This window comes from Kryptolebias marmoratus, linkage group LG14, assembly GCF_001649575.2.
Source record: "Kryptolebias marmoratus isolate JLee-2015 linkage group LG14, ASM164957v2, whole genome shotgun sequence".
In the NCBI taxonomy this organism is placed as follows: Eukaryota; Metazoa; Chordata; class Actinopteri; order Cyprinodontiformes; family Rivulidae; genus Kryptolebias; species Kryptolebias marmoratus.
Genome location: NC_051443.1, coordinates 12,887,605 through 12,915,549, shown reverse-complemented (window position 1 = coordinate 12,915,549; position 27,945 = coordinate 12,887,605). Strand labels below are relative to the sequence as shown.

The following is a 27,945-nucleotide window of genomic DNA, read 5'->3' as shown; positions in this document are numbered from 1 at the left end:
ACGCTGTGACGTCGCTCGGATCTGTTCGGCTCGGCTCTGCTCGGATCTGTTCGGCTCGGCTCGGGTCGTGTTTCACCGGCGAGTCGCTTACCGTCGACTACAGAGCAGGTGTCCGTCCGAAAGACGGTGCCTCGGTGGCGGTGAGCATTTGTGTTATTTAAAAAAAAAAAGCTTTTTAAAACAGCTGCGGGTTGACCATGAAGCTCGGGCGGAGTGCTGCAGCTCCTCACCGCCGAGCAGCAACAACAACAACCGCTGCAGGCGAGCTGGAGCCTCTCGTCTAGCTGCGGCTCGGCTCGTCTTTATTTGTCTCCTGCAGAGCACCGGCTGTGCTTATTATTTTATTCTTTATTATTTTTGGACTAAAACATTTGCCGCTGCCGTGTTTTCCCGATTCGGCGGAGAGAGCTCAGCGCTTCGAGGAGGAGCGTCTCTCCGTGGGTTTATATGAGGACAGCGAGTCTGCGTGGAGACAGAGACACAGACAGACAGAGGAGTCAACATGTTCGACACCAAGGGAGCCCCCTTTGTCCTGCTCGATGTAGTCTGCCTGGTTCTAGGTATGTGTTTAAACGCCTTTGCTTGTGTGCTGCTTGTTGCTGATCTAATCCGACCTGTGAGCGGCTTTAATCCCACTGCTGGGATTATTTTAGCAGTTTGCCATCACATGAAGGGAGTGGTGAATGTTCAGCCAGTACAGGATGATTTCAGCCTGTGTGTTTGTTGTTGTTTTTTTCTTTCATTGCTTATTGTAAATGGGCATTTCTCCCACTTAGATGTTTCAAGTCAGGGTAGCGTTTAATGGGGTAAAAAAAGAACAAGTTCATCTGTACGCGCATAGGAGGTATCTTTAACTTTATCACCACGTTTTCGTGGACTGACTCATCCACTCACAGGGGAAATTATGAGTCCTTGAGAACCACGAAAGCCACGAGCCAAGCACGTGAATGTCCTGACATTAAATAAACTGGATTATGTAAGTCACATTACTTACTACCTTTTGGACTTGTAGGAGTCCTCACACGTGAAACCACAAGCTCTGATTTTCAGGGATCAAAATCAGTGTGTAGCTGATTGTGAAATTAATTTCACACCTGAAACTACGCATTTAAATCCCTAAATCTGAAAAGGGACAAACTGAGCTCTTCGTTTGTTTCCCCCCTAAAAGTATGTCCTTATATTTAGACTGAAGCGCTCACAAGACTACACTGTCTCCCTCAGGCACAGGGGACTGTTGTCTCTGGGGTTTTCTCTTTTTTTTTGGTCTCCAGAAACATCCTAACTATGAATGATCTATTTCCAATCATGTGTTTTACAAGAGGTGAGTCTTTGTCTGTGAGTCTTAAAAGAAAAATGCTCCGTGTGCACTTTGCCCCAAAGATAACTTGAGCTTCCTAAAAGGTCTCCAGCGAGGGACGAGGACATCTGATGGGACACGATCGGCCTCGGTGCTGATTGGGTCCATTGTTCTGAGGGAGTCCGAGCATCAGATGGTCTGACCCGAGCCCGTGTCTGTGATCCAAGCTGGTACCGGCTGTCGAGCATGGTTTCACGCAGCCAAACTCAGCGTGTCTCGGGACTGGGGTTCGTTGACAAAGGTGTTTTGAGGAGGTGCACGATTAAGGAGGAAGCGGAGAACACAGTGCTCGTCCTGTCTGGCCTGCATAGCTGAATTTATTTGCTTAATGCAGTCCGCCGCCAGAGGAGCTGAAGGCAAATGAGCCAGTTCACATTCATGTGCAGAATATTACTTTTTTGTGTGCGTGTGTGCCTTTGAGTGGTCGTGCTGGGAATCTCTCTGGTTGTAAGTTGAACACGAATGCCCTCAGAGTTCCCAGCTTCCTGCCCCCCATCCAGCTGTTTTTACCAATCAGCTTAGCATGGCACGGCTGTGGGGGTTAACAGCTGCAGGGGAGCACTCATACCAGGCACAACTGAAAACTAGTTTAGGGATGAGGCTGTTTTTTTTGTTTTTTTTTTTCTTCCTCGTGCTTGTGACTTCTGAATGTGTATCACAGCACCACAATAGACTCTCGCTTCCTGCTCCGAATGAGCAAACCATTTTTCTCTGCTACACAATTTGCTAAACAGGTCAATTATGCAGCGAGATGACGGCAGACTTTGTACTGTCTAAACCACTTAGCACGAGCTCTTATCTTTATGGTATCTTATCTATATGGAGTGCTTCACTATGTTTGCAGATCCTTTAACTCTAATGAGCTCCGAGAAAAAGCTCAGCCTGTTCAGTTATATATTAAAAAGAAAATGCTCTAAGAAGTGACATTTGTGTGGCTTATGACACTGGTTCTGAATCATAATGTTGCAGAGTATCAGACTGAGTTGAGTAATGCTCATTTTTTGTGTTGACTATTTTAATGATCTTATCTGGAGTTAATTTCATGAACCGAACAGCCAAGTATGAAATGATCCTGTTGTGATGATGTTTTTCCTCTGTACCATAAACTGTTGTTGTTGTCTGAGTGATTTGTGTTTTTTTTAATATGAGTGCTGCTATTAATGTTGAGCCGCTGTCACACATCATCCATCCCTTTTCCACGCACTGAGTGCTTACGCCTTCCCCAGAATAAATTGCTGGGTGAATAACAGACGGGGCACATGTATTTATACACACATTTAATGAGCTCATAATTTGGAGGAAAGGCAGCCCTAAACTGTTTGTTCTTGGAAAAGTCTTTTAAAGCAAAGAAATTTGACATAAAACAAATTTGAAGTGAAATTTAGAGTGCTTCCTGTGAGACTAAGGGAGAATGGGAGCGTTTTGTTTTTTGATGTATTTGAAATGTTTTCCTCATTTCAGATTTGTAATCCTATTATAATCCATCCTGAAAACATGCCGCTCTTACAGCCTTTTATTTTGAAAAGACTTTTGCCTTCTTCCTGCAGTAACGAGCCCTGATCTCTCCCTTCACAGGAGTGCTGCCTCTGGCAGTCTATAACCTGGGTAAGGTCCGACCTTACCAAAGGGGCTTTTTCTGTAATGATGACACCATCAAGTACCCTTTCCACCACAGCACAATCACGTCCAGCGTGCTCTACTCCGTAGGCTTAGGCCTGCCTATTGTCTCCGTAAGTAGGGGTATTGTCCGTGGCAGGGCAGATGCACACAGTCGCAACCCGCCTCACGGCGAACATGTTGGGGTTGTTGCCTCAGGTACGATGCAGGCCGTTTTTCCTGCCGCACCTTTAATGGAAAACAGACACTTCTCCTTTTTCTGGTCGGGCAAGTCAACATGTTCTCCATGAGCAGGATCTGTAGTAGGGCTGCACAATATTAGGAAAACACGGGGCTGTGATATTATTGTCGAATATCACGATGATAACCACGCAAGTTGTAACAAATCCACATTTTTCTCACTCTTTTCTGACATCATGACTCAGTTGCTGTTGCATAAGCCCAATGACGGCCCTGAGGGTTCATTGGCCAAATAGATTTCCGGCATGAAAAGCATGACTGCGCGGCACTTGGAATATAATTGGCAATTATTGCTTGCAGTCCTTTGCGATTTCGACATTTCTGACCACTGACACTGCAGTGATAATGATGTTTCCACGTACTGTGCAGCCCTAGTCTGTAGACACTGATAAAGCAGCGCATTACCCAGAAACTAATGTATGATTTCTTCCAGTAGCAGGGTACACATAGAGCTACAGGCCGAGGAGGATGTCCACTTAAAACACAAAACAAAATAAAAGTCAGAAGACCGCTGTTGATAAAATCACAACAGCAAGATTTACTGAACTCGCCGATAAAACTTTGCTTATTTTGTTTAGTTTCCAAAAAATGTGACTATACAAAAAAAAAAAAATCCAATAAACCGAAAAAGGAAAACTCCAACAGAAGCCTGACCAACTGTGGTGTCTCACTGAGCAGTTTTCTTTTTAAAGTTGATCCGCTGGGTGAATTTTCCGTTGGGTTCCTTCATCGGTGCAGCAGACATGCAGGCAGCGGCCTCCGTTTCCTTAAAATAGCTGGATTGATCTTCTGGATCAGAGCCATTGTTTCTGTGGACGAATGGAAGCTGGATGAGCTGTGTGTGTGTGCGGCGTCTGATTTGATTCCTCTGTCTGCAGTGCATCACACGTTTTCATGTCGATATAAATGTGTTTAATGCTGCTTCATCGTTCATCTGTCTGTAGGTGGAAGGAGAGGTGGAACCCTAACATGGCGATGCATTTTCTGGTTAACATTTTTCAGTTTCTTTGCTGACTAATGTTGCCTTCATAGCAGCATCTATCTGTGTTTAACGATTAACAGTCTTTCTGAGGAGTTGGTGAGGAGACTGCGTCGTTCTTGTCCTGCATGGCAGCGGTGCACGCTGCTGCATGATGACAAGAAGTCTTCAACCCCTCTCATAACCTGTGTTTTCTTTCTCTGTCGTTGCTTTCTCTGGTAGTTGGACTCCCGTTTGCGATACTCAATATTCAGCACAGGCCTTTCCGCCGAGGCTTTTTCTGTAATGACGAGTCCATAAAGTACCCCCTTAAAGAGGACACCATTTCCTATCAGTTGTTAGGAGGTGTTATGATTCCCGTCACAATACTCACTGTAAGTGTTTTGGGTGCTTATTTGTGTTTTGGTTTCCTCTTTTGTACCTCTTTTGTCTTTCAGCTTCTCTTCCTCATAATTATTCTCATTTCCTTTCACGTTCACACTTACTGTTGCTCCTGCTAAGCAGTACTTTTGTCACGTTGTGCGCATGTTTTTGTCCTTCTTTAGCCACCTCTAACAGTTCATTTTCTATCAGCGTGTTGTAAGACGTTTGAGGGCGACTTAGGAAGAGGCAGAGTTGACTCTTAAAGTCGCCCGCCTTGAAGTGAATGTGCAGCTGAAGTTTGCAGAATGAGGACAGATGGGAAAGTCTTCACAAGCAGTCCAGTGGAAACTTAACTCACCTGGTGCTGAATGGACTGAAAAAAAAGCAGGGCCTTTTTTTGTATAAAAGGCCTTCAGTTAATTTTAAAAGGGGAAAAAAAAACCCACAAAGAACAAATTGTTAATCGTTTGTACTTCTGTTGTAATTCTTGCAAAAATATCACTAAAACATCAGTAATACAAAGTTGTCGTCTCGTATTTAGTCCGTGGTTGAGCCTTCTGGGTTTGTTAACCGCCAACAATGTGCAAAATATGTTAATCAGTTCTGCAGTAACCCACATTTCAAACATGAAAAAGACATGAGTCATTCATGTGCTTTAACTGAACTGCTGCGTGGGGTGGGGGTGGGTACAAGAACTCATAACCCGTCCAGTTAAGAAGCATGTTTTAATGTAAACTCTAAGATCAAACCTTAAACGTACACATTTAATATTTTAAGTGGACATCTTCCTTCCGTGCTGAAAGCTCTAAATTAAACGGGAACAGAGCTAGTGTTGACAAATGAACTCTTCTTCTCCTGCAGAGTACCACATAGTTTAGCATAAAGACTAAAAAAAGTAAAGCAAATGTTCTGGTTCTGGCCAAACGTCACTAAACCCAGGTTTTTATGAGGTCCAGTTGGTTTTATTTAAACAAAAATGGAAAAGCAAAGCACAAGTTGATTTGACAGAGCCAGGCCTGTTATTTTTTAACCAACCCAGTCTTTATGGTAGGCTCAGGTACCATTACTAGGTGTTTAATGTGTGTGTTGTGTGATAACTTCATTTCTGAATGTTAAGAAAATGAACAAAATTCCAAAACTGTAATAAAAAATATAATTTGGTGAACATTTTTACACCAGTTCAATTATTTTTTATGTTATTAGAAGCTATTGCTACCTCTGTTTTTCCCTCTGCTGCCTCTTATTTTCTTTATTTTCATCTCTTTTGTTTCTATTTCAAACAAACCTCTATCTAACTGGATCCTGTCTTTCCCTCGCAGATGGTCATTGGCGAGTGCCTTTTAGTTCATTTCAGCCGTCTCAAATCCAAGTCGGGCTTCGGCAGCTATGTCGCCTACCTTTACAAAGCCGTGGGCACCTTCGTCTTTGGTGCCGCGATGAGCCAGTCCCTGACCGACATCGCAAAGTATTCAATCGGCCGCCTCAGGCCACACTTCCTGGATGTGTGCAAACCCAACTGGAGTCTCATCAACTGCTCGTCACTGACGTATATTGAAAACTTCACGTGCACCGGAGACCCAAAAATGGTCAACGAGGGCAGGTACGTGTCCAGATCAGAGATATGTCAGCATTCTGTTTGATAACATACAATAGCAAGACACAGCTTGAACCTTTGGAATGATCAGAATTTCTGATCTAAAATACTCCTGATGATGGTCCGATTGTCATGTAAGGCTGAATACTACTTGTACTGATTATACCTGAGTAAATGTACTCCAAAGGCTAGGTAATGTTTCATGTTTTAGATTAGGGGATAAGACTTTGCATGTCTTCAGATACCTGAGGACTAAGTGGTTAGTGTGAGCCGTGACTGGATGATGACAATCAGTAAAGATTTCAGTGAAGTCACGAATCCTTGTGCTGGCTCTCGAATAAAAGCCTCACACTGTAAAGCACAGACTCCCTCACAGCCTAACTTTTCTTTTCTTTATTTTTTTTTTCTCAAGCCCAGCAATCAATAATATTAAAGATAAATCTAAAATTGCGTCCTGAAATTTTACAAGAAAGTGAGGTGGCGCAGCAACGAAACTGTTTTAACAGAGGAAATTCTTTGAAAGCTTCAGTCCCGTCATTGAACCAACTGAGCTGAGGCACAGAGAAAACATTCAGGCAGAAATATTTCTGAAATAGTTTAGTTAAGAAAAACCACATTTTATGATTAATCCAGTATTTCCAAAAAGGCTTTGCTTGCAGCTACAAGTCACATTTAATTTGTTGACGTTAAAATTTACAGCATTCCTTTTTTTTTTTAGTGTTACTTAACAACTTTCGAAAATGGTACTATATGTTTTTCAAATTTTTTTTTCTTTTTGCGAAACAGCTGCTCTGATTGTTATTAGGTTGTTTAAGTTAGCAGGTATCAACCGTCCCAGTGGGAGTAAATTACAGGAAGTTAACTTGCCCGTGTGTGGGCAAAAAAACAAAAACAGGTTTACAGACTGCACGGACGAGCCAGACAGTTGTCAAACACAATCGCATCTTTAACACCAACAGATTGAGCGTTAAAAAAAAACTCTGCAACCTCTAATTAAATGTTTTAGCTGTGTAACACATTAACAGCACAATACAGCTAATTAAACTCAACAGTCCCATGTCATTAGCAGAACCAATTTTAAATTAAGTATTCAGGTTTTCTTGGCAGGATTGAGGTTTTTTTTTTGTTTACATGTAGTAAACGTGCCACACAGCAGCGCAAACCAGTTCAGCCACTCAAGGCTGCAGATACTCTCACTGAGTAATATCGCAGGAATGTAAAGCTTGTTTTTATTAAAGCGTTATCAGCTTCGTGCAAAAGGAAAAACGGTTGGAGAGGATTTCCTCTTCTCATTCTGATGTCGGCAGAAACTCACAAAGGAGTCGTTGCGGCGTAAAAGCTGTTACGGGATCCAAAGAGCTTTCTGTTCTGATTTCTTTCTGAGTAACGTTGATTCTCTCGAGGTTTCCCTTTGTTTCGATACATGACGTTTTACACAAAGCTTTGGCTTTCCGCTCTAAGAGCCGGTTGTATTATTTGCCCACCCGCCCCTCTGTCGCGTCTGTTTTCTACTGTACATTTACAAGGGCGTGGTGCGCGATTGTTGATGTTTCCTGGAGCCTCGTTACTTATCTGCTGTCTGCCTTTTTTTTTTTTTTTTTTTTTAAACGTGGTCTTAAGGCAGCAAACATCCTACAGGAGCCCAAGAGAGGAAGGCAGTGATTTGAGGCAGATATCCAGGACGTGCAAGATTTATTTTAAGATAAATATTTCCAGCTGCTGCGTGTTTGTGTGTGTTAATTCGGGACGGTCTGCCAGACACCAACAGGCCTAAGAGGATGCACCAGGACAGAAGAGAGGGCAGGTCAGGGTGGCCTGCTCGGTGTCAGCTTACAGTAACTCGACTCCACTTCGGTTTGGTTCAACTTCCCCAGAAGAGATAAGGCCTGTCGTGTGTTTGTTTGCCAAAGAGTTGAACTGCATGAGCATTTCTAGAAGAAACATTCATCTTCCTGGCGGATGCCACTAATGGCCGATGAGTTTGGCTCACTCAGAGGTCTGCAGTCAGGCAGATTTAACTTGATGCTTGGGGAATATAATGAGGTCAGCATTATTTATACATTTGTGGCAGACGCTTGGTTTATAAACTGGAGTGACGACTGTCTCTTTAGGTGCTGAAGGAAACTGATCTGTTATGTTTAATAATGCATGTACCTTTTCTTTGAAAGGCTGATAGTAGAGACTTCTAAGCTGAGGGTTTGCGGGATAACTACGTCTCTCTGAGCTGGACGTATCCAGGTATCGTGTCCCTTGCCACAATCAAGTTGAAGCTGCTCTCCGGACTTTGACGTCTCAGCGGAGACCTGCTGCTGTTCTAGAGATCAGCAGCAGCTTTAGATTGTCAAGTGTGCAGAAACTGTACCCATGTGACTGTTGGTGAAAAACACAACACCGGAAGTGGTCAGAGCAGAGGGGGGCTGATGGGTTCTCGGCGTCCTCTTCCGTTGTCACTTCTTCACAACACAGTAGTAAAAGCCAACAGGAGCCCTCTGTTAGTGGAGCAGAAGCTGTTTGTGTCCTCTGATCTGTTTAAAGTATGATATGAGCACATTTTCAGCCACACTTATTTTTATTTATTTTATTTTTGTTGTTGCAGGCTATCCTTCTACTCCGGCCACTCGTCGTTCTCCATGTACTGCATGCTGTTCCTCGCAGTAAGTCCACACAGCCATTTCCATACTGAGTTGGGAACTCTTTCCCACCGCTGCTTACTGCAACACACTGTTGTGAGGGCCTTTTTATTTTTCAACAGACTTTCACTTTAACGCAGCATTGAGATCATTTCAGACGAATACTCAACCAGTTTTTCGTGTTCAGCGTTTCCACTCTATCAAAAGTTCAGGATAATCTCATAAACTCCGCCTTCATACATGCTCAGAATCCACTTTTAATCCACTTTGTGTGCCCGAGTGAGCTCAGATTCAAGTTAAAAGTCAAAGGTTTGTTGATTCTGTTACACGTAGACAGAAGCTAACTCCCCTCCTTTGTTTCCAGCCGGTGTGCCAACAATCTAAAACGTAATTTCAGACAAATATTTTCATCTAAACTACAGTGCTTCAAGATCCTGTCTTTTTGACGACCTTGTGATTCGTATCAGTAGCCCTCTGTGCTGGTTCAGGTTTTTACAGCACAGCCTTGATAAACTTTAAGCCGCTGATTCATTCAGTACAAGCAGATATAAATAGGCGTGGGGACAAAGTACCAGCATTAGCACAATAAGCCCCTCTCCGCGTGGAGTGGCAGTTCAATAATGGAAACCCCTGCCTTTAATATGACAGCATGTGCGTAAGAAACAAAGTCCAGCAGGAGGAAACAAAACACGGGTCAGGACAAAGGTTAAGCTTGTGTGTCCTTGATACAAAAAAAAAAAAATAAAAAAAAGGCACTCCCTGTTTTTAACACAAACTAATCTGGCAAAACTAAACACACTGCTCAGTGAATCAAAGAATATCTTGTTCAGACGTGAGGCATTTATCCCATTTGATAATAAATTGTTTTAAACTAAACAGCCAATCAGTGAACTTGCTTTATTAGGAGGTCAGACTGACATGTGGTCAGCAGGTTTTCTCATCTTCCAGACACATAAACATATTTCTTTTCTCTGTTGAAGTAGGGAAAGTAGAAAATCAAAATGTGCCGAGTCATGATGTACAGTTCTTCTTTCCAGCTGTCTGAAAGGAATGCTGCTGACTGCATCAGATAAATATTCACTTCTGCCTGTGTGTTTCTCAGCTCTACCTGCAGGCTCGACTCCAGGTCCAGTGGGCGCGGCTGCTGAGGCCGACCTTACAGTTTTTCCTGATCGCCGCCTCGGTGTACACAGGGCTGTCGAGGGTGTCCGATTACAAACACCACTGGAGCGACGTGCTGACCGGACTTCTGCAGGGTGCGCTGATGGCTCTGCTGGTGGTAAGTGTTGCACTGCAGATTAATAGTTTTACTTCCTCGTAATGATCACGAAACACACCGTAAACGAAGCAGCGTTCTTATACGCCCTCTAAAGTTTACAATATTTTGACTTTAGTCGCACTGATATTTTAAAATTTTTGTGTCTTGCAGGTCTTCTGTATATCAGATTTTTTCAAGCCTTGTGAGGCCTCCCGTAGAGAAGCAGACAACTGTCACACAAACCTGCAGGAGACGCCCACAAATGGAAACCACTTTGAGAGTCCGAACTAAGCTCAGAGGGCAGGGGAAACCTCTGCTCCCTCCAAACGCACACCCAGAATTCCATCTTCCACAAATTCCCACCCAATACAATGCATGAACTTTTAGTGTGAACTACCTTTAATATACTCTTACGTAAGCTAAAGAAAATGCATCTCAAACCACCTAAGGCCTATTCAAGTTTTAAGATTTTAGAATATTTCGTCCATTTTGTAAGACCACCTCTTCGGCTCATTGGAGTGGCAGAAGCTCCTGAAAGGACGGGACTCATTTAGCATCTACTGATCCACTGAGGCGGTGGGAAGACTTGAATGCATGCACATACTTAAAGGGTCTGACCACTGCTGGGAAAACCTGTGAATGTAACCCTGCTTAGTGCTTTTCCTCACCTGGAGTCAGCATGCTCGATAATCTGATTTGGGGTCAGGGTTATGGCCTCTGCGCCCAGACTGGAGTCTTTAAACTTCGCTGCTCGAGGGCCAGTATGGATCAAAGGCTCGGTTGAAACGTTCTCTGGGACTGCTGACTCCAGGCCGCTGCTGCCGTCTTATTCTCCGGCTGTCTGAGCTGACATTAAACAGGTCGCTTGACTTGTGTTACGTTGGGTTAGAGAGGCGTAGAGTAAGTAGACTGTTAAATCCCACGTTGCCTTTGCTGGACTGCTGCGGCTGCTATCACAGCTTCCTGTGTATTTAATGTAAACAAGTGAATAGACAATGTGCTTTTTGTATAATCTGTATGTAACCAAATCACCATACAGACTTTTATTGAAAAACAATGTTACAAATATGTACACATGTTTAAAATAAGGAGAAATTAAGCCATTTTACTCATTAATGTTAACACAAATGAAGCATGTTTGTGTTTATATTATGTACCAGTTTGCTATGTAAGCAAAGAGCTAAATAAAAGATGATCTTTTAATCTGTTCTGACAACTTAAATGTGTTCAAACAAACATTAACATTTATGGAGGAAAAAAATATTGAAATTGGAACCAAACAGTGTGATCTTGGTGTGTTGATGAAGCAAATGAGTTTGGAGAGAGAACTATAAATACAGACTGGCAGCAAAGACGATGTCTCTCTTGATCTTTGTTATTCCTGCGGGGAGAAAGAAAACAAGAAAATTAATCCTGTGACTTGATCATATACCCTTAGTGTCACATGTATAAAGTTTACTGGTTTCAGGAAGGTAATCTTACTTGGTAAAGAGGAATAAATTAAACAATTTACAGTGAAAGCAAAACCTAAGAGAGCTGAAGACGGTTAAAGTCCAGTTAGTAACTTGTCTTTTGGCCGGGTGGTGTATATCTGTGTTTTAAGATAAAATATCAGAGTCATGTGTTTACTGTTATTGAAGCTGCAAACAAAGATTTGGTGTTTAAGACCACAAGGTTAGAGCTATAGTTCTGTTTTCTCTGATTACTGTATTTGTATTAGTCAATAAGAAGAGAACAATGTGAGCAACAGAAAATTAGGCAGTTTTAGGAGCCTTGAACGAAAAGGAAAGACGGGTAGTTATATAAAAAAAAAGTATTGCTTTTAATCTGAAATGGTCCCAGTTTTCCATCAATAACTCTGAGCTTTTTAACTAAATCTCAGCCAACAACAAACAAATTACTACTCATCTTACCTTCTGCAAACTTGTTCTCCAGTTCTGTGTTACCGATGGCTTTGGATGCAGAGCACATCTGTCGCAGCACCTCCTCCAGACGCCGCATGCAGCGGATGATGCTTCCTAAACAAAACATACATAATGAAGCATCTGCAACTCGTGAATGTGGTGGGGAAAAATGGATAGTTCTGAAGTTAAGGTGACGACTAAATTATGGACATTTCTCAACTGTTTCTGTTGCCAGAACACACGCAAACTCATCAAATCCTCCCTCAAGTTTCCCAACTCAGATTCCCTTTCTGCTTTTGGTAACATCCAATATTTAACAGATGAACTCACTGCTGGCACACACACTTTAAGGAGAATGCTGGAACTGGGAAACAAGCCACATGTAATAAATCGAACTCAAAATCAACCCCGAACAGCCTCAGAAAAGCTGCAGAAACTCAGACAGTAACAGAAAACGAGAATATGAATACGATGAGCTTCTTTGGGACTATTGTTTGGTTGGTTGGATATTAACATTTGGAACAAACCCTCAAAGACGTCCGTCATCTTGCAGATTTGAGCAAACGTGACCCCGTTGGCCCAGGCGTAGATCACGTCCATCAGGTGGGGCTTGAACTGGTTCAGATAGGACTCCTCATCCACCTCCAGCTTGGCGTCTGCAGACACCTTGGCAATGCGCTTCGCACACTCCTGAACCCAACAACAACATCGACGGCGTTCACGTTTCCTCCAAAAGTTACACTTCTTAGCAAACAGTTTGTGCTTCGTGGCGTCAAACCTGCATCTGTCGCAGTGGGGCAGCCAGCTGCTCAGTCAGCTTCGGCATCTCGTTGGCCTGTGGAGCGAAGTGACTTTATTACTATCCAGACAGTAAAAAATACTCACACAGGATTAACAACTGCACGTAAAAGATGTGTAAATGTGTAAATGTTACGAGTGGGGGAGAAATCGCAAACCATCCTTGTGGTTTTGCGTTTCACACTTCTATACAGTCTTGGACAGGAGGAGTGTAAAGAGAGGGTGCTGTTAACTGGGGAGTAACTAACCATGTGGGGCGTTAAAAGAAAACTATCATGGAAGGGATCATTCTCATCCTGAAAGACTGGGCTTACTGGGTGAGGAGGACAGATCCAGGCACAGAGTTTGGTGGTTTTAGAGTTTTAACAGTTTCTGTGCATCAATGCTGACTCAACTACAGCTGCAGCTAGTTTCATTTAATTTTGTGGCTTCATATGTAAAGGTTAGATATGATTATCTTATAAAAACAATCTAAAAGATCGAAAACATTTTCACCAATAAGCTGAAACAGTCCAAAGACAAATTCTTCTGTACTGTCACTTTAGTAATCTGTTTAAATGTCCACACAATATAAGCAAAGACATCCTCCTTCATTGTTAGTAATTTAAAAATACCAAAATGAAGAAAAACAAAAAAATTACTCTGATTTTTAATGTTTTTTAAGCAATCAGAATTAAAAGTTTGACAAATATAAAAGAGAAACATTCAAGTTTCTCCTCTTTGTGTCCATAAGCTAACAATGTTAAAACCGTGTCCACAGGCCACGTTTAGTTGTCATTTTGCTGTTATTTGCAGCTTTTTTTGGACGCCGCTTGTTACAATAGAGTTGTGCTAAAAATAAAAACGAATGTAAAGCAGCTGTTTGTTTCCATTGAACCATCTGTCTAACAACAGGCTAACCCAACGCTTGACTTCCAAATAAAGGCCTCGGTCAGTATATAGCTGGATAGTAAACAGTTTTCTGACAAATAAACCTAAAACTAGAGGGGCAAAAATGTGAACTTCAAAACAGAAAAATAGAAATTCTTTCCTTGTGGTCTTTATTGAGACCACACAACGAGTGAGTTACAAACAAATTTATGAGAAAGAAAAACGATGAATCACTGTTAGGACTAGAAATACCAACAAATTAACAATACACAAAGATTGACATCATCAACTCTGTGCACAAACACACACACACACATAAACTCATAGAGAGGCCTGTCACTGTCCACAAACCTACAGATTAATTAAACAAAACAAAGAAACAATGAGATGGTCTACACTTGAAGCAGAAAATTGGTCCTTTAAGGAGACAGGGGTAATGTGGAGCCAGAGAAAAGTTCTGCTTAAAACAACAGGCTTCATTAGACAAGACAAACATATCAGCTTCAGCTCTCTGTTTTGGTTGCAAAGCGGGGAAACGAGCCAAGAATGCAACTCCGTGGGAATGGGAATCAGATGTTTAGGTCAGTGCTCGGGGAAGTTTTGTGGAGAGAACTGTGGAGGAATTCTGTGTGTTCGCGCTTACATTCTCCTGGAAGACGAAGCAGGACAAGAGGGCGGTGGCTTGTTCAACCGTCAGGTCGTTGAAGAGGCCGTTGAACACCATCTCTGTCAGCAGGAGCTCGTCGCCGCTGCAAAGAGTCACACAGAATCGCTGCTGTAAAAATACAGCATCTAAACCAAACCAGTATTGTTCCATTTAGACAATGGTTATGAGGAAATGTAACTTGGGTGGAAGCTAATTGAGGCAGGTAGAAGCCGATGTTCTCTCACAACACACACATTTAGAAACGTAAAACTTTTCTCACCAACAAATCAAGAATTCAAGCTGATGCCAAAGAGCACAAGCTGACATTTCTGTGGTGAAACCTGACTTGTAAACACTTCTATACATTTGTAATAAATATTTAAACCTCTTAGGAAATCATTACTACTCTAAAAGTTGCTGCTATAATCAGCTGTTCCAATTACAAATGTGTGTTACAAAACTAAGTCATTACAGACTCAGATGATGTGTGTGTGTGTTCTTCCCTACCTGCTGATTTCACAGGCGACCCGTCCCTTCATCTCGATGACGTCAGAAGGGCTGGCGAAGCCGAGTCTTCGGAGAACCCTCTTCCGGCACTTCAGCTCATCCATCTGCAGGACGGTTCGAGCTTTCTTCAGCTCTCGTTTGGCCGTGCGAACGTCTGCCGCGATCTGAAGGACAAAAAAAAAAAACACGCATCACCCCGTGTGATGTACGACTCGGCGAAGGGTTCACAGAAACACGCATCGCTCATTAACGTCTGTCATAACTACCGGCTGTTTTGCGCGTGAGATAATCTCCAGCGGCACAGTAACTGTCACAGTGATGAAGAGGACTGTGGCTGAAATTTACAACAGATGGTTCACGCTTATCTTGCAGACGTACACCAACAAAATCCATTACCCGCCTCAGTCCATTTTTCACTGTTGCAAAACACAACTCTGGGCCAAACATGCACACAAATGTCACCAGCAAGGTTTATTACTTAAGAAAAGAAATAAAAATTTCGAGCCTCGTGTCTCTGACTCCATGACTGCATGTGTGTTAGTGGAAATTGATCTCAAAAAGCACAAACTGGAAAGCTTAGAGCTGCCTTCTTCTTTTCGTTTTTTAGCACAGCTATAAAAAAGAAAACATTTTTTTATTCATATGATCAGCTTTAAATTCCTAATGCAGTTAAACTGAAAAATAAAGAGCCCCCAGCCCCAACTCCCCTTTATTTTGTTAGCCATGTTGAATTATCGTGTCACAGCTGATGTGGGCTGTGCATCAGCTGGAGAGATCTTAAGCTCTTGCTTCATCCATCAAACACACTAATTCTGGTTTATTTATACTTTCATTTCGTTAAAGCGCATGTAAATAACTGCAATACGTAAATAACATCTTACATTTTTCCCTCCACACCATTAAAACCATTTGCATCTAGGATTCAGATCCTTTTAAAACAACAAGCTGAGTTGAGCTGTGCTGAACAAAATTCTGCTCAATTTTTTTTTAACTGTAGGTGTGCAGGTGGTCTGTGATCAAATTGCGACCTGTCCACGATGTACGGTACTCGCCACTTTTCATATCGCAAGACTTCAACTATCACTCCATAATGGCTTCATTTTAGTTGAAGTTTTCTCAAACAATTCAATGAAGCCCAGAGTCTAAATTAGCTCAGTCTCTCCATCGGATCCTTTTCAGCCATTTGTGCAGATTATTTAGCACTTGTAAATAAAGTTCATCTGAACCCAGATCTCAAAGTAGAGCAGCTACTAACAGGAATATGAACTCGTGTCAGCCAGTTGACATCTTGTTTTATTATTACTTGTTCTGGATGGACACAGAGACCATCTGTGTGAGGAAATCCTGTGACTTAATTTGTTTATTAACTGGAGGGAGAGGTGCTGGTGAAATGCAGGGTGAGAGAGCTTGACATTTGTGTGACCTTTGACTGAAGACGTAGGAATAACGTCTTTGTTTTCTTCCTGTTTGTATTCTTGTTGTAAACAAGAAGAAAATAAAAAGGTTATCTAGACTGTTATCTAATAACATTACTTTAATCGAAATAATCAGGTAAAATCCAAACATTTCAACAACAATATCAATCTATTGTTTAATCCCCGATTTGTCATTTGGACTGACATTTACTTGGACTTCCTTAAGTTTGACATCTGACTCGTGTGCACGCAAAATGAAACACGAGCAGTTTCTCACCAGAGCTTTCTTCTCACAAAGGGAATAGACCGATTCCAAGTTGGGGTCACTGTGGAGGGGGTGGGTGTACATCCGGTGCTCGAAGGCCTCCACCTTCTGAATCACCTTCTTCAGCGCCGGGTCTTTGATGCCCATGTCATCGATGGGGTCAAGTAAAGGAACGCCGTCTGGGAAACGTTTCTGCACCTCCTAAAAGGCAAATTAAAATCGAAATTTCTGTCAAAACCGTTTTAGTTTTCTATTCTTTTTTTTTTTTTTTTAAGACGGCCGCTGCGTGTACCTGAATGGATTTGAGCATGAGCTGTCTGTTGTCGAACGGTCTCAGGTCTTTCGGGATGTAAAGACGAACCGAGCTGATTGAAGTTAGGAGATGGAGCATCACTGGAACCACCTGAAAAAAAAATACAATTCAGATCACAGTGACTGTAATGTGCATTTGTTACACAAACTTGTGCATCTTTGTCTGGTTTCACTCACCTGCATTTCTCCAGTCTCCCCTGGAGCTGCAGGTCTGGCAGCTTCCGTCGCGGCATCTTTCACACTTTCCTTACTACAGTGAAGCAAAACCTCCACCACATACAGAGGCTCCGAGTCTGCGCTGGTCTGAAAGACAAAAACAAAATCAGTCACAGAAACATGCCATTAAAAAAATGCATAAATGCAAATAAAACTGGCTTACCTTCACGTTAGTCTTCTTGCAAAAGTTGACAACAACTCCCCAGCCAAAGTCAGCGTCCTCATTTTTTACCTGTGGCACCGCAATAAAGACTTTAGTTTCTAATTAGATGTAAAGATCATTAATCGAGGCCGGTCTGTGAGTAAGTAAAGCCGTACCTTGACAAGTCGCCCAGGCTGCAAGAACGGCAGGCAGTACTTGGGTTTGTGGATGAACTCTTGTATTTCTTTACCCAATTTGGCCAGCTGCTGCCTGATCTTAAAGTAAGTGACCACACTCTCTTCATTAGGAATTTCAATAGTGTGGTACTGCTCCTCCAATTTCTTAATTTCTGCACAAAAAGAATCGACATTCTGATTCAGTTTCAGTCTTCCACAACAACCCTGAACTCTTCACCTTAGTATCATTGGTTTTCCAGTTGTCATCTACGGTAATCTAATTGTGCCTGGAAAAGTACTTACTCTCCACGACACCAGGCAGAGCCCTGTAGTGTTGGAACTGGTAAAATGACTTCTCCAGCATGTATTCTGGGTTGATCTCTTCCACACGCAGCAGGTTGAGCACCATGTTGTAGGTCAGGTGGAAGGCACTGTTTAAAGGGTCTGCTGAGCCCTGCACAGCACGCCAATACAAAAGTGCATCACTTTACAATAAGATAAAGTCAGAATCACTCCATGGTAAATAACTTAAGAAGCCAAATCCAATAAAAGGTTGAAAAACAAAAACACTAACATTTCTATTCTGTAGCTGAAGACGTTTCGCTTCTCATCTGAGGAGCTTGATCAATTCAAAAAGCAGAGAATGTGGAGTTCAAGCTTTTAAAGCTGAGATGTTGTATAAGATAGATTCACATGCAGATTACACTCATTCCCCTCACTATAGAGGCTCATTGGTCTTTGCAATCTGCACATGAATCCAGTTTACAGAACATCTCAGCTTTAAAAGCTTGAACTCCACACCCTCTGCTTTTTGAATTGATCAAGCTCCTCGGATGAGAAGCAAACGTCTTTAGCTACAGAACAGAAGTCTAGTTGATTTTCTTTTTTAACCTTTTTTTGGATTTCCCATGTTCTGGATGTCTGAGACTCTACACCAGCTTAAAAAAGCCAAGAAACTGTGAGCATGCTGAGGTCGTTCTCTAAATTAAATTCCTTAAGAAGATTTTGTAATCACAACCTTTAAACCACACAAACATGTCAGTGTTCTGTAAGATAAGAAACAAGTAATACATTGACAACCTGTTTCAGAAGCCATACAGCTGTATATTTATAGCAACATGACTGTAAACATGTCAAATGAAAAGCTAAAGATCAGGAGTCTGATTCACTGTGATGATGTTGCCAAGTTTTAACAGAACAGTAAACGGTCTGACGCAAATTCTTAGCAGATAGCAGGAAAATAGGTTTAGCTAATAGAAACATTGGTTATTTTTTTGCAAATTGAAGTTTAAAGACAAAAGGCAGAAATGGTAGAACTGAACTGTACCTTCAGAAGCTGCTTCCCCACAGCTGGACTCATCTTCTCATCCACCATGAAAATAACGATTCCCCTATCATCCATTCCTCTCCTCCCAGCGCGGCCAGACATCTGGATGTATTCACCTGATGTGATCTAGACAAAAAAAAAAAACAGAAAATGATACTGAGAAGATGGAAGAGAAAATGTCAATTTACTTGTAGAATAAAGTGCATTTTTTGCCTGCTATTCTACAAAATAATGATTACCAAAAACATTCTAATGTTTCTACACAGGAATACTTGTTTTTTTCTGCTCCGTTAAGATCTGACAAATCCTAATCTGTTTAATGGTTTTCATGACAAGAGGAGGAGGATCGCATTGTTTTGTTGTGAAATTTGTTAAATTTTTTTTTTATTTCAGAAGCGCCATAGCACAGGATCATAATTTCAAAACTGTGGCTCAGGAATGAGAGGAGCGTATTTTGAAGTGAGTGCCTGCGTGGAGCTTTGGCTCCATCAGAGGCACCAGATGTTCCTGATGAACTTCTTGGAGGGCAGTGTCTCTCTCATTCTCTTCAAGCCTTGTGTGTGTGTGTGTGTGTAACAGCAGCTTCACACACGGCCCCCAGCTCTTATAAACAATACGTGGCTGTTTATGTGGCAAAGCAAGCAGGAGTGCTTGAAGACCTTATAAAGACTTCAGAGCAACACACCGAGTATCAGCTCGACACTAAACACACCAGGACAGGTTTAAAGAGGCAGGACAGTTTCTTAGAAGCTTTACAAGTTGCTGACCCTCTTACTGAAGATACACACTGTTCACTTTCTTTCTGAGTGTTTTAACTTCTCCCAAACACAGATACCTTGTTTATATTAGCTGCAGTTTTAGCTCAACCTCTTGCTTTTGGAAGGCTTCATTGTCAGCTATGTGAAATGCCACAGCGTAATGTAGAACGACGACTAGCTCAGGTCATTTTGTCTTTAATTGGTGGTATGTGGTCGGGAAGTAGGAGTAGGAGAGTGTCCTCTTACAAAGCGGTGATTCTTGCCATCAAACTTGCGTGCGCTGGTGAAGAGCACAGTCCGAGCCGGCATGTTAATACCCATGGCAAATGTCTCTGTGGCAAACAAGGCCTGGAAAGGAAATAAAAAGGCATAAATACAATTTCACCTCCACATGAACACAAGATTAGTTACAGTAAGACATTTGGTGTTTTCTTAAGTTTTCTTTTCAACAAAATTTCTTATACCGGTAGTTACAAACAAAAACACTATATGATCTTATGAGTCCTGACTAAGTGATTTGTTGCTTCAAATTTAGATTTTCTAGATGTTATGTTTAAAAAGATTAATTACAGTAGATTTAACGTAGTGACCTATAGTGTTTTAGTTTTAATGTTATGTGGAGTTTTAATAAAAGTCCTTAATTAGTTGCAAGGTTTGTATCTGGACCCGTTTTTGAATCATGCAATTATTATAAAAATGTTCTTTAATATTCAAAACGATTCTTGCATCGTAGCAAGTACATAAAACTTTAATTTACAGTAAATTTATATATGCATTTTATTGCTAAGGCATCTTCTCAACATTAATAAAACTTGAAATTAGCAGCTGGGAAAGATTATTAGGATTATTTATAAAATTCTGTGCAACATCAGAGTTGATCCGCGCAAATCAAAGATGATCAAATCCATCAACGATGCAAAAATTAGCGATCAGAAATCTTAACTTTTATGCTTTTATTGGGCTTGAATCAACTGGAGTTGAGTAAACTAACTAATGTCTAAATAAACAATCTTATAATGTAATTTAAACGTTCATTTACTATCCTACAGAGAGGAATATTAATGTGTTTACAGAGTGACTCCTGTCAAAGCTGGAGGTACCTTTAGCAAGCCTTCAGAGAAAAGAATCTCTATGGTTTCTTTCAGGATGGGTAGGAGGCCTCCATGATGGATTCCTATCCCTCTCCTCAACAGTGGCAGCACATGCTCAACCTGTGGGACACCAGATGATCATTACTGTTAATTTATTAATTTAGTGATAGTTTAAATCTAACAGCTTTACTCAAAGGATTACAGCAACCAAAACCAGAAATGCCGAAACAGAAAACACAACCCTTGCCGTGGAAAAGGGCGGGACATCGCTGGCTTAGCCATATCACATGCTGTAGTAATCTCCTCACTCACAGTTACAACACGAACACGACTGGCTTTCATATAGGAAGTCACAACAGCAGCTTAAACCGGAGCTCAGAGTTTGAGACATTTTTTTTTGTTTTACAAAGTGTTTAAAAACTGGACGTTATTAAAGTATTTTACAGATCGTGACAGAGCTGTCCTGCTCACCTGAGGCAGTTTCTTGTCCTCATCTGAAAGACAATCCACTGCATTGTTGAACACTTCTTCCACCAGACGCTTCTCATCATCTAGAACAGGCAAATTGAGCATTTGTTAACATCCTCTCACAGCTGCTCAGAGAGCTGTCCAATTATTAACACGAAGACATTGTGACGTCTTCAACCAGTCCAGTTTAAGTCAGGTGTTGTTAATCTGGGGCATCAGGAGGAAGGGCAAAGACTTTGACCAAGTCTTTGCCGATTATTGATTTTGCAGCAATGTTTCAGCAAACTCGTGTTTATAACGTTTGAAATTTTGTACCAAATGTTTAACTCATGACTGTGGTTTTAGCCACAGATTAAAATCTTTTCTTTCTTTCTTTCTTTTTTTTTTTACAAGAACTGTAGTAAATATATATCAGCTAGTCAACTGACTGACTACAACACAATCCAAAAAAAGAGGAGAGGGGTTAACAAGAGTTGATTGGAAAAAAAGGAAACCAGAGGATCCACGTGTCTCAATCACTTCATCATAACCCACCTACACACACACACACGACCCGGTCAAACACTGTGGCTTCCTCTGTTTCTTGAAAAAAGGCCCATATGAATTTTTATATGCCTCACAGTCAATTTAGGTTTCCAACATTTCAGGCCTTTATTATGTACTAGTAATTTTAGTCTTTGCTTATAATACTAAAAGATCAAGACGTTTTACTCAAATGAAATTTTTTCCCCAACATAAGAAAATTCTCTCCTTGCACAACGCTATTTGCTAATTTTACAGGAAAGTCATCTTCTCTTACAGAAATAGTTCTTCAAAATTACAAACAAAGAAAATCTTTGGCAAAGATTTCCCCATTTGCTGCTTGGGTTGTTGATTAAAAACTTTCGGCTTTCGCAGAATAAAGCCCTTCATTGTTGGAGGAGCTTAGCATTAAAACAAACGAGATTTATAATGTTGTCCCAGTCCAGGAAAAAACTAATCAAGATGAGAAAGGAACATGTTTCACGGTATCAATTTGTATGGATGTTTTATTTCACTGCAAAAGGTCTGAAGCAGGTGGATGAGAGCCAAGCTTCCTCTAAAGCTGGATTATTTCCTAACAGAATTTGTCTTCATGCAACTTCTTTACTTGTCCAACTGCGCAGGCACAATAAGCTATATTCATAACCCTCCCTCAGTGGAGAGCTCAGCCTGCCAACAATTTAGCATTTTGGTGAGGGGTTCTGATTTTCTAATTTCAACTCCCCGGAGCAATTTGTCACAAAAATGTGCTTATTATGACATTTCAGTGTGAGGGGAATTTGTTCACAAAAAAGAGAACTGATCAAAAACATGCCTCCAGTAGAAATACTAATAGCTTGAGTTATTCTGATAAAAAAAAGATGATCAAATAAAACTAATTTTACCTGAGACAGGAGTACAAGCTTGACTTAATGCACATATTTTATACTTTAAAACTTATAGCTACTTTAGAAAATAATAAAAACTTTACCAGGTGAAAAAGGCGAAAGTCATGAGATTACAAAACTCCAACAAACTAACACATAAAAGCAGTCAAATCAATTTTAATACAACTACAGTGAAATTATATTATTGTGCAACACAAAAGTTTGTGATCTAAATATTTTTTTCCACCATTTCATGCACAATCTGAAAGCATCTATTTTAGCAGAAAAACACTAAAATGTGCTCTCACACAAAATACACACCATTTACTATTTAGGTAATGGGACTTGCCTGGTTAAATAAAAGGTTAATAATAATAAATAATAATAGTTTCAGGGTCTGATACACTATGCCCAAAACCAACTAGGACTGTTTTGTGTTCCCATTCAAACAGAAGAGACTGAAGTCATGCCACAAGGTGCAACCAACACCCCTACACCTGACAGTGAAACCAAAAAAAAACAGAACGAGAAAAGTCCAACCCTTAATAAGATCTCCATAAATGCACGTACCACTGTTGAAGTCGAGTTTAGCCACCTGCAGAGCGTAGGCCTCACACTCCTTCTTACTGAAGCTGAAAATGATGACTGGCTGGAAGTTCCTTTCCATAATCATCTTCACTATCTTAAAAACACTTGACGGGCCTTGAGAAGGTGCACAGAAATATACATTTCTGAAGATAGTTACTCCTTTTACACTCATTTTTATTTGATTAGGTATCATATGCATGTATACCTCTTGTGCCTCCTTTCCGTCCTCGTTCCCACTTGCCGCCTCCACCGCCGGCCCCAGATTCCCCAGAATCTCTCAGCACCTGCATGGCTGTGTTGAAATTATCTTCTCTGAAGTCCCCCTGGAGAAAAACGTATAATGTGGAAATTTTGCAAATAATACAATGGGTTGCCCCATATTTGAATCAACAGGTGAAGGAAAAAGACCATGCCCTAATGAAACCACAAAAATAAATTGTGATGACAGGACTATTAGTGTAAAAGTGGAGTTTGACTCCAAATCATTACTTAGTTCTGCTAAATCAATAATTGTGGCATACTTACATTCTCATCAACCACCAGATGGAGTCCATCTCCCCCTGCTGGAAAGATGTAATGCTGCAGTGGAGTAGGGCGGTAGTCTGTGTAAACCACATGGCAAGGCTGCAGGAAAATTAGGTAAACACACTGGAGTTATTAAAACAAAAATAACAGCTAAACAAATAAGTTTAGTGGAATGTGTTGTTATGCATATCTGGATAACTGATGCCTTCTTACAATGTCATACCTGCTTATGTAAATGACAGATCCACTCAGCAAACTGTCGGGCGTTGGGGATGGTGGCAGAAAGGAAAACGTAGTGCACGTTGTCAGGAAGAAGAATGATGGTCTCTTCCCAAACCACACCACGCTCTGAAATACACAAGGAAATAAGTGTTACAATCAATTGTCCACGTCTCGTTCATTCTGTTGTCTAGTTTCAGTGACAAAAATGGCAAAAATTAAAACATTTTTAAAATGCCTGGGCTGAACTAGAAATCAACTGAGAATGGTTTGAAATTAGGTTTGGTACTAATTAAATTTAAGAAGTTATACGGTTCAAATATCAGTTCAGATTTGCAAGAGAAAGATAACCTCTCCAGCTCAAGTATTAATATCAAGCCGTTTCATCTCACACTTACACCTCTTTGAAGTCAAGAGATTCAGACACTTCAAAAATTTAGCACCCCCTTCTTCTCATTACGTCTCACTTTGATATCAACTACAAGATATTAGAAGTTGTGTTTTTCATTCAACTTCAAATAGCAATGATTCAACAATGCCCTTTAGAAAATAAGATGCAATGCTATTGCTCTTTTTTAAATTATTTTTACTAGCCAGGGAATACAAAATTCAAATGTTTTATTGTCAATGAATGCTCCAGTAAATAAATGAAACTACAATAACAAAATCAGAAACGACTGTATCTGAACTGAGCCCATATAAGCTACAGTTAGTAACATCTACCTCTAAATTTCTATAAAAAACAGAAGAATGGACTCCCAGTAAAGTCCAGCATTAATAGAACTGATAGGTGACAAAGAAATTATGCAGCACTGCAGCTTTAGTATTAACGGTTCAGCTGATCATAACATTACTTAATGTTTGTATCTTCAGGGTAAGGATTTAATAACATGAACCAGTTTTAAAATCATGACTAACAATGAGGTGACATGTGGAAGATGGATTATTCTCAACTATCTGCGACTGAACTGAAGACAAAAACTGACTACTTCACAAAACAAAGGGCTGTATCATCAACATTCTGCTTTAAGTAATAAACAGACTGAAACACTTATGGAAGTTTGTCCTACAACCTATGTTCAAAGGAATCCAACTGTAGTAGTATAATAGTTTTTGTGTGCTGTAAGTACTCCTATGTGTGGTCCCATTGTTGTTCTGCACATACCTGCATCTCTCATATAATGGATCTCATCAAAAATGACCCACGCCACTTCTCGCATGATTTCTGAGCCCCGATACAGCATGCTCCTCAAAATCTGGGGAAAAAAATAAAACACCATCATTATTTTCTATCCAGCTGTGCAATGGACACACAACCCACAAGACTTCCTGTGAGGAAGCGTGACAACATGCTCCCTGACAAAAGGAGTAATTGACCATGACTGCTTTATACAATAGCACCTGGCAGGAAGTCTTGATGGGTCAGGGCTGCTGGGTAACTACAGGAAAACCTACCAAATACCAGGTGGGTGGTCATAATGTCTCTGATAATACTTCCTGTTTGGACAATACCTCACCTCTGTTGTCATGACGAGGCAGGAGGCAGTCGGGTTGATGGTAACGTCACCTGTCATCAGTCCCACATCCTGAAACTCTTCGTACATCTCTCTGTACTTCTGGTTGGACAGGGCCTTGATTGGGCTGGTGAAGATGACTCTCTGCTTTTCTCTGAGAGCCAGTGCAATGGCATACCTACAAGAAGAGCAAAACAGGTACGATCTTTGGTAATACACTATATAAAGTTTACTTTACCTAAATACTGATCGTGCTACCAGTATACATATAATAATAATAATAATAATAATAATAATACATATAGATATAATAAAAATGAGATCAGAATAAAGGGATAAAAACATGCATAAAGTCACATTATACTTTACAAATTCAGCATCACTGTAGCAGCATACAGTCAAAGTCTGGCACAATTTACAACAGAAATCACAGATCTGAATAATGTTGACACGATTATTGAAACAAAAGCCTATTTATTAACTCAAGTATGGGTTTACAGGGCAAATGTAAGAGTTCAGCTCGATAGCACTTAGTGGTTATGATCCTTTTGTTTTCAGTTGGTGCAATAAAAACTATACTTGTTACTTATAAGTCAGGTTGGAGGAAAGTGTTTGATAAGTTCATGTGCTGTAAAAAAACATACAAGGAAGTTATTTGTCTTTATCCTGTCAGTTAATAGAAAAATAGAATAAATAAAAAACACCATCCAGAGGGAAAATAAACCAGGAACGAGTCAGGCCGAGTTAAACCGTGCTGTGTTCATTAAGGATACTTACTCGGCGCATACAGTTTTGCCTGCAGAAGTGTGCGCTGACACAAGCACGGACTGGTTGTTGTCGATACATAAAATGGCCTCCCGCTGAAAGGGATCGAGGATAAAAGGGTATTCCTGCAGGACAAACAATGACAAAAGAAATAAAGATATAAGAAAAACATATTACACACTTAACAAAAACCCAAAGCAATTCACAACACTATCTAATTTTAAGTCTGAATTACTGCTGAACTGAAAATATTTTAATGACTAGCTCTGGAGCAGCATTTAAAACATGTTATTTTAAAGAACTAATTAAAATGTAATGTAATGCAATCTATTCAACACAAACACATAAACCAGCTGCACAAAAGAGATTGAATGGACAGTGTGTTATACCTTAGCTCCTTTCCCAACTCTTGGTTTCAGTGGTTTATACTCATCATCTGCAGGCAGGGCAACCTGAAAGACAGCATTTTTAGCATTTAAACCGTTAAAATATTAAATCAAAGACTGAATTAAAAGGAGAAAATGGTAATTTAATTTACCTCATGTGAGCATCCTTCCACAGTTTCAACTGGCTCCACCTTCACTTGGGGCATAAACTCAGCAAGACTGAAATAAACAACAACAAAAAAAGTATTATGTCACAGCCAGGTGCATCTTACGTGGAAAATGTAAGACCACGACCTTTTAATTCACAATAATTTATTGTACTTAAAAGGAGCACAGAACAGATTCTTCTGAAAATTACTGACATCCAGCTATAAATCCACAATTTGATTGTTACTGAGGGTACAAATGACATAAACATTAGAAACATCTGTGTAAAACTAGCCACAACTCAAAATATATACAAAACTGGGCTCTGTAACTTGTAAAAGTCTAAGATTTATTTAAGAATTGTAAAAGCCATTAGTTTGATGTGAAATGGGGAGTACAAAACTTTCACCTCTTAAACACTTTTTAGTTTATATTTATAGTTATAACAAAGCCTGAAACCTTTAAAGTTTTAGCTAACATTGACAAGTCTAATACACCTTTCAATAGACAATAGAATTTTAGAGGGATGTTTTCAACTTCGAAGGATTATAGTGTGAATGCACCACCTATATTAGGTGCCTCAAAATAAAAAGTTGGCTTCATTAAATCATAGTAAAAAGGGGTGAACATTGTAGATTATTATGTGTAGACAGTAAAGAAAATGTGACATCCTTGTCACAAGTTTTTTTTTTCCCCCACAGTGTAACCTAAACAGAAATAAACTAACAACTATATCAGGTCTGAACTAATTACAGCTCCTAAATGAAGAGAAACAGCTTAGTTACAGGTGTAGGGAAGGGTATTTAACAGAAGTGATGTGTATCACTGTGTTGCTGTTTTTAGTCTGGTTAGGCACAATAAAGCTGTTTTTTTTTACTTGAGGTCACTGGTCGTGTCCTGTCGAGGCTTCTTTGCAAACACCACGTCCTCCCCGCCGTCACAGTCCGCCTCCCTCTTGTTCCGAGCAGATGGACCTGCATCCTTGTCCAAACCTACTTTACCTGCAGCTTTCCTGGACAACAGAAACACACAGCAAATAAGGACACAAGTCGTCAGCCAAACAGAGTTCCACACTGTTAAAAACCTCACGGTTTCACTAAAAAAATAAACTTTAGCTAAAGCTGAACAGAGCCACAAACTGAATAGCATCTACACAATTAAACACGTTATGTGCTTTTCAGTTTAACCGGTAAAGCAGTTAGCTCGTTTCGGTTTGAACCGTTTCTTGCACGAGCCCACACGATGATGCCACGTTCACGCGACACATACAAATAACCAGATAACTTCTCGTACAACACTTTGTTTCATGAAATTAACATACCCTGTTTCCGTAGAGACGCTTGCGGGAATCTTTTTACCGGCAGGACTTTGTTGCTCATCGTCAAACACGCTGAACAAGCCGTCTCCGAACGGGTCCGCCATGTTTGTTGAGGGGAAAGTTTCCCAGAATGCAGCGCGAGGTCGTCTCTGCAGTTCCGCT

General features: G+C 40.6%; 2 protein-coding genes and 1 long non-coding RNA gene across 4 annotated transcripts; 2 read left to right on the top strand and 1 right to left on the bottom strand.

Moving 5' to 3' along the window:
- Window positions 1-29: 29 nt before the first annotated feature.
- plpp1a (phospholipid phosphatase 1a) lies at window positions 30-11,241 on the top strand. Of its 2 annotated transcripts, none has more exons than XM_017407768.3 (6): window positions 30-560; window positions 4,416-4,567; window positions 5,876-6,156; window positions 8,747-8,804; window positions 9,883-10,059; window positions 10,210-11,241. In XM_017407768.3, the coding sequence occupies exons 1-6, from the start codon at window positions 503-505 to the stop codon at window positions 10,327-10,329; spliced, it is 846 nt and encodes a 281-aa protein (XP_017263257.1). In that variant the 5' UTR covers window positions 30-502; the 3' UTR covers window positions 10,330-11,241. The 2 variants fall into 2 exon arrangements, with proteins under 2 accessions (XP_017263257.1, XP_017263256.1); XM_017407767.3 differs by lacking the exon at window positions 4,416-4,567 and adding an exon at window positions 2,933-3,087 and having other exon boundaries at window positions 36-560.
- Window positions 567-2,633, top strand: LOC119617652. The gene is made up of 2 exons (XR_005233999.1): window positions 567-1,321; window positions 1,402-2,633. It is a non-coding gene; the product is annotated as an uncharacterized LOC119617652 (long non-coding RNA).
- On the bottom strand, window positions 10,433-27,936 carry mtrex (Mtr4 exosome RNA helicase). The gene is made up of 27 exons (XM_017407766.3): window positions 27,787-27,936; window positions 27,343-27,477; window positions 26,471-26,537; window positions 26,322-26,384; window positions 25,945-26,057; window positions 25,171-25,345; window positions 24,819-24,909; window positions 23,658-23,782; window positions 23,435-23,533; window positions 23,115-23,232; window positions 22,892-23,023; window positions 20,937-21,016; window positions 20,475-20,585; window positions 19,621-19,722; window positions 18,617-18,742; window positions 17,593-17,743; window positions 17,290-17,462; window positions 17,135-17,203; window positions 16,933-17,058; window positions 16,736-16,846; window positions 16,456-16,644; window positions 14,764-14,927; window positions 14,254-14,359; window positions 12,721-12,777; window positions 12,470-12,632; window positions 11,952-12,056; window positions 10,433-11,419 (listed from the first exon to the last, which is right to left on the bottom strand). The coding sequence occupies exons 1-27, from the start codon at window positions 27,885-27,887 to the stop codon at window positions 11,367-11,369; spliced, it is 3,105 nt and encodes a 1,034-aa protein (XP_017263255.1). The 5' UTR covers window positions 27,888-27,936; the 3' UTR covers window positions 10,433-11,366.
- Between the last annotated feature and the right edge of the window lie 9 nt (window positions 27,937-27,945).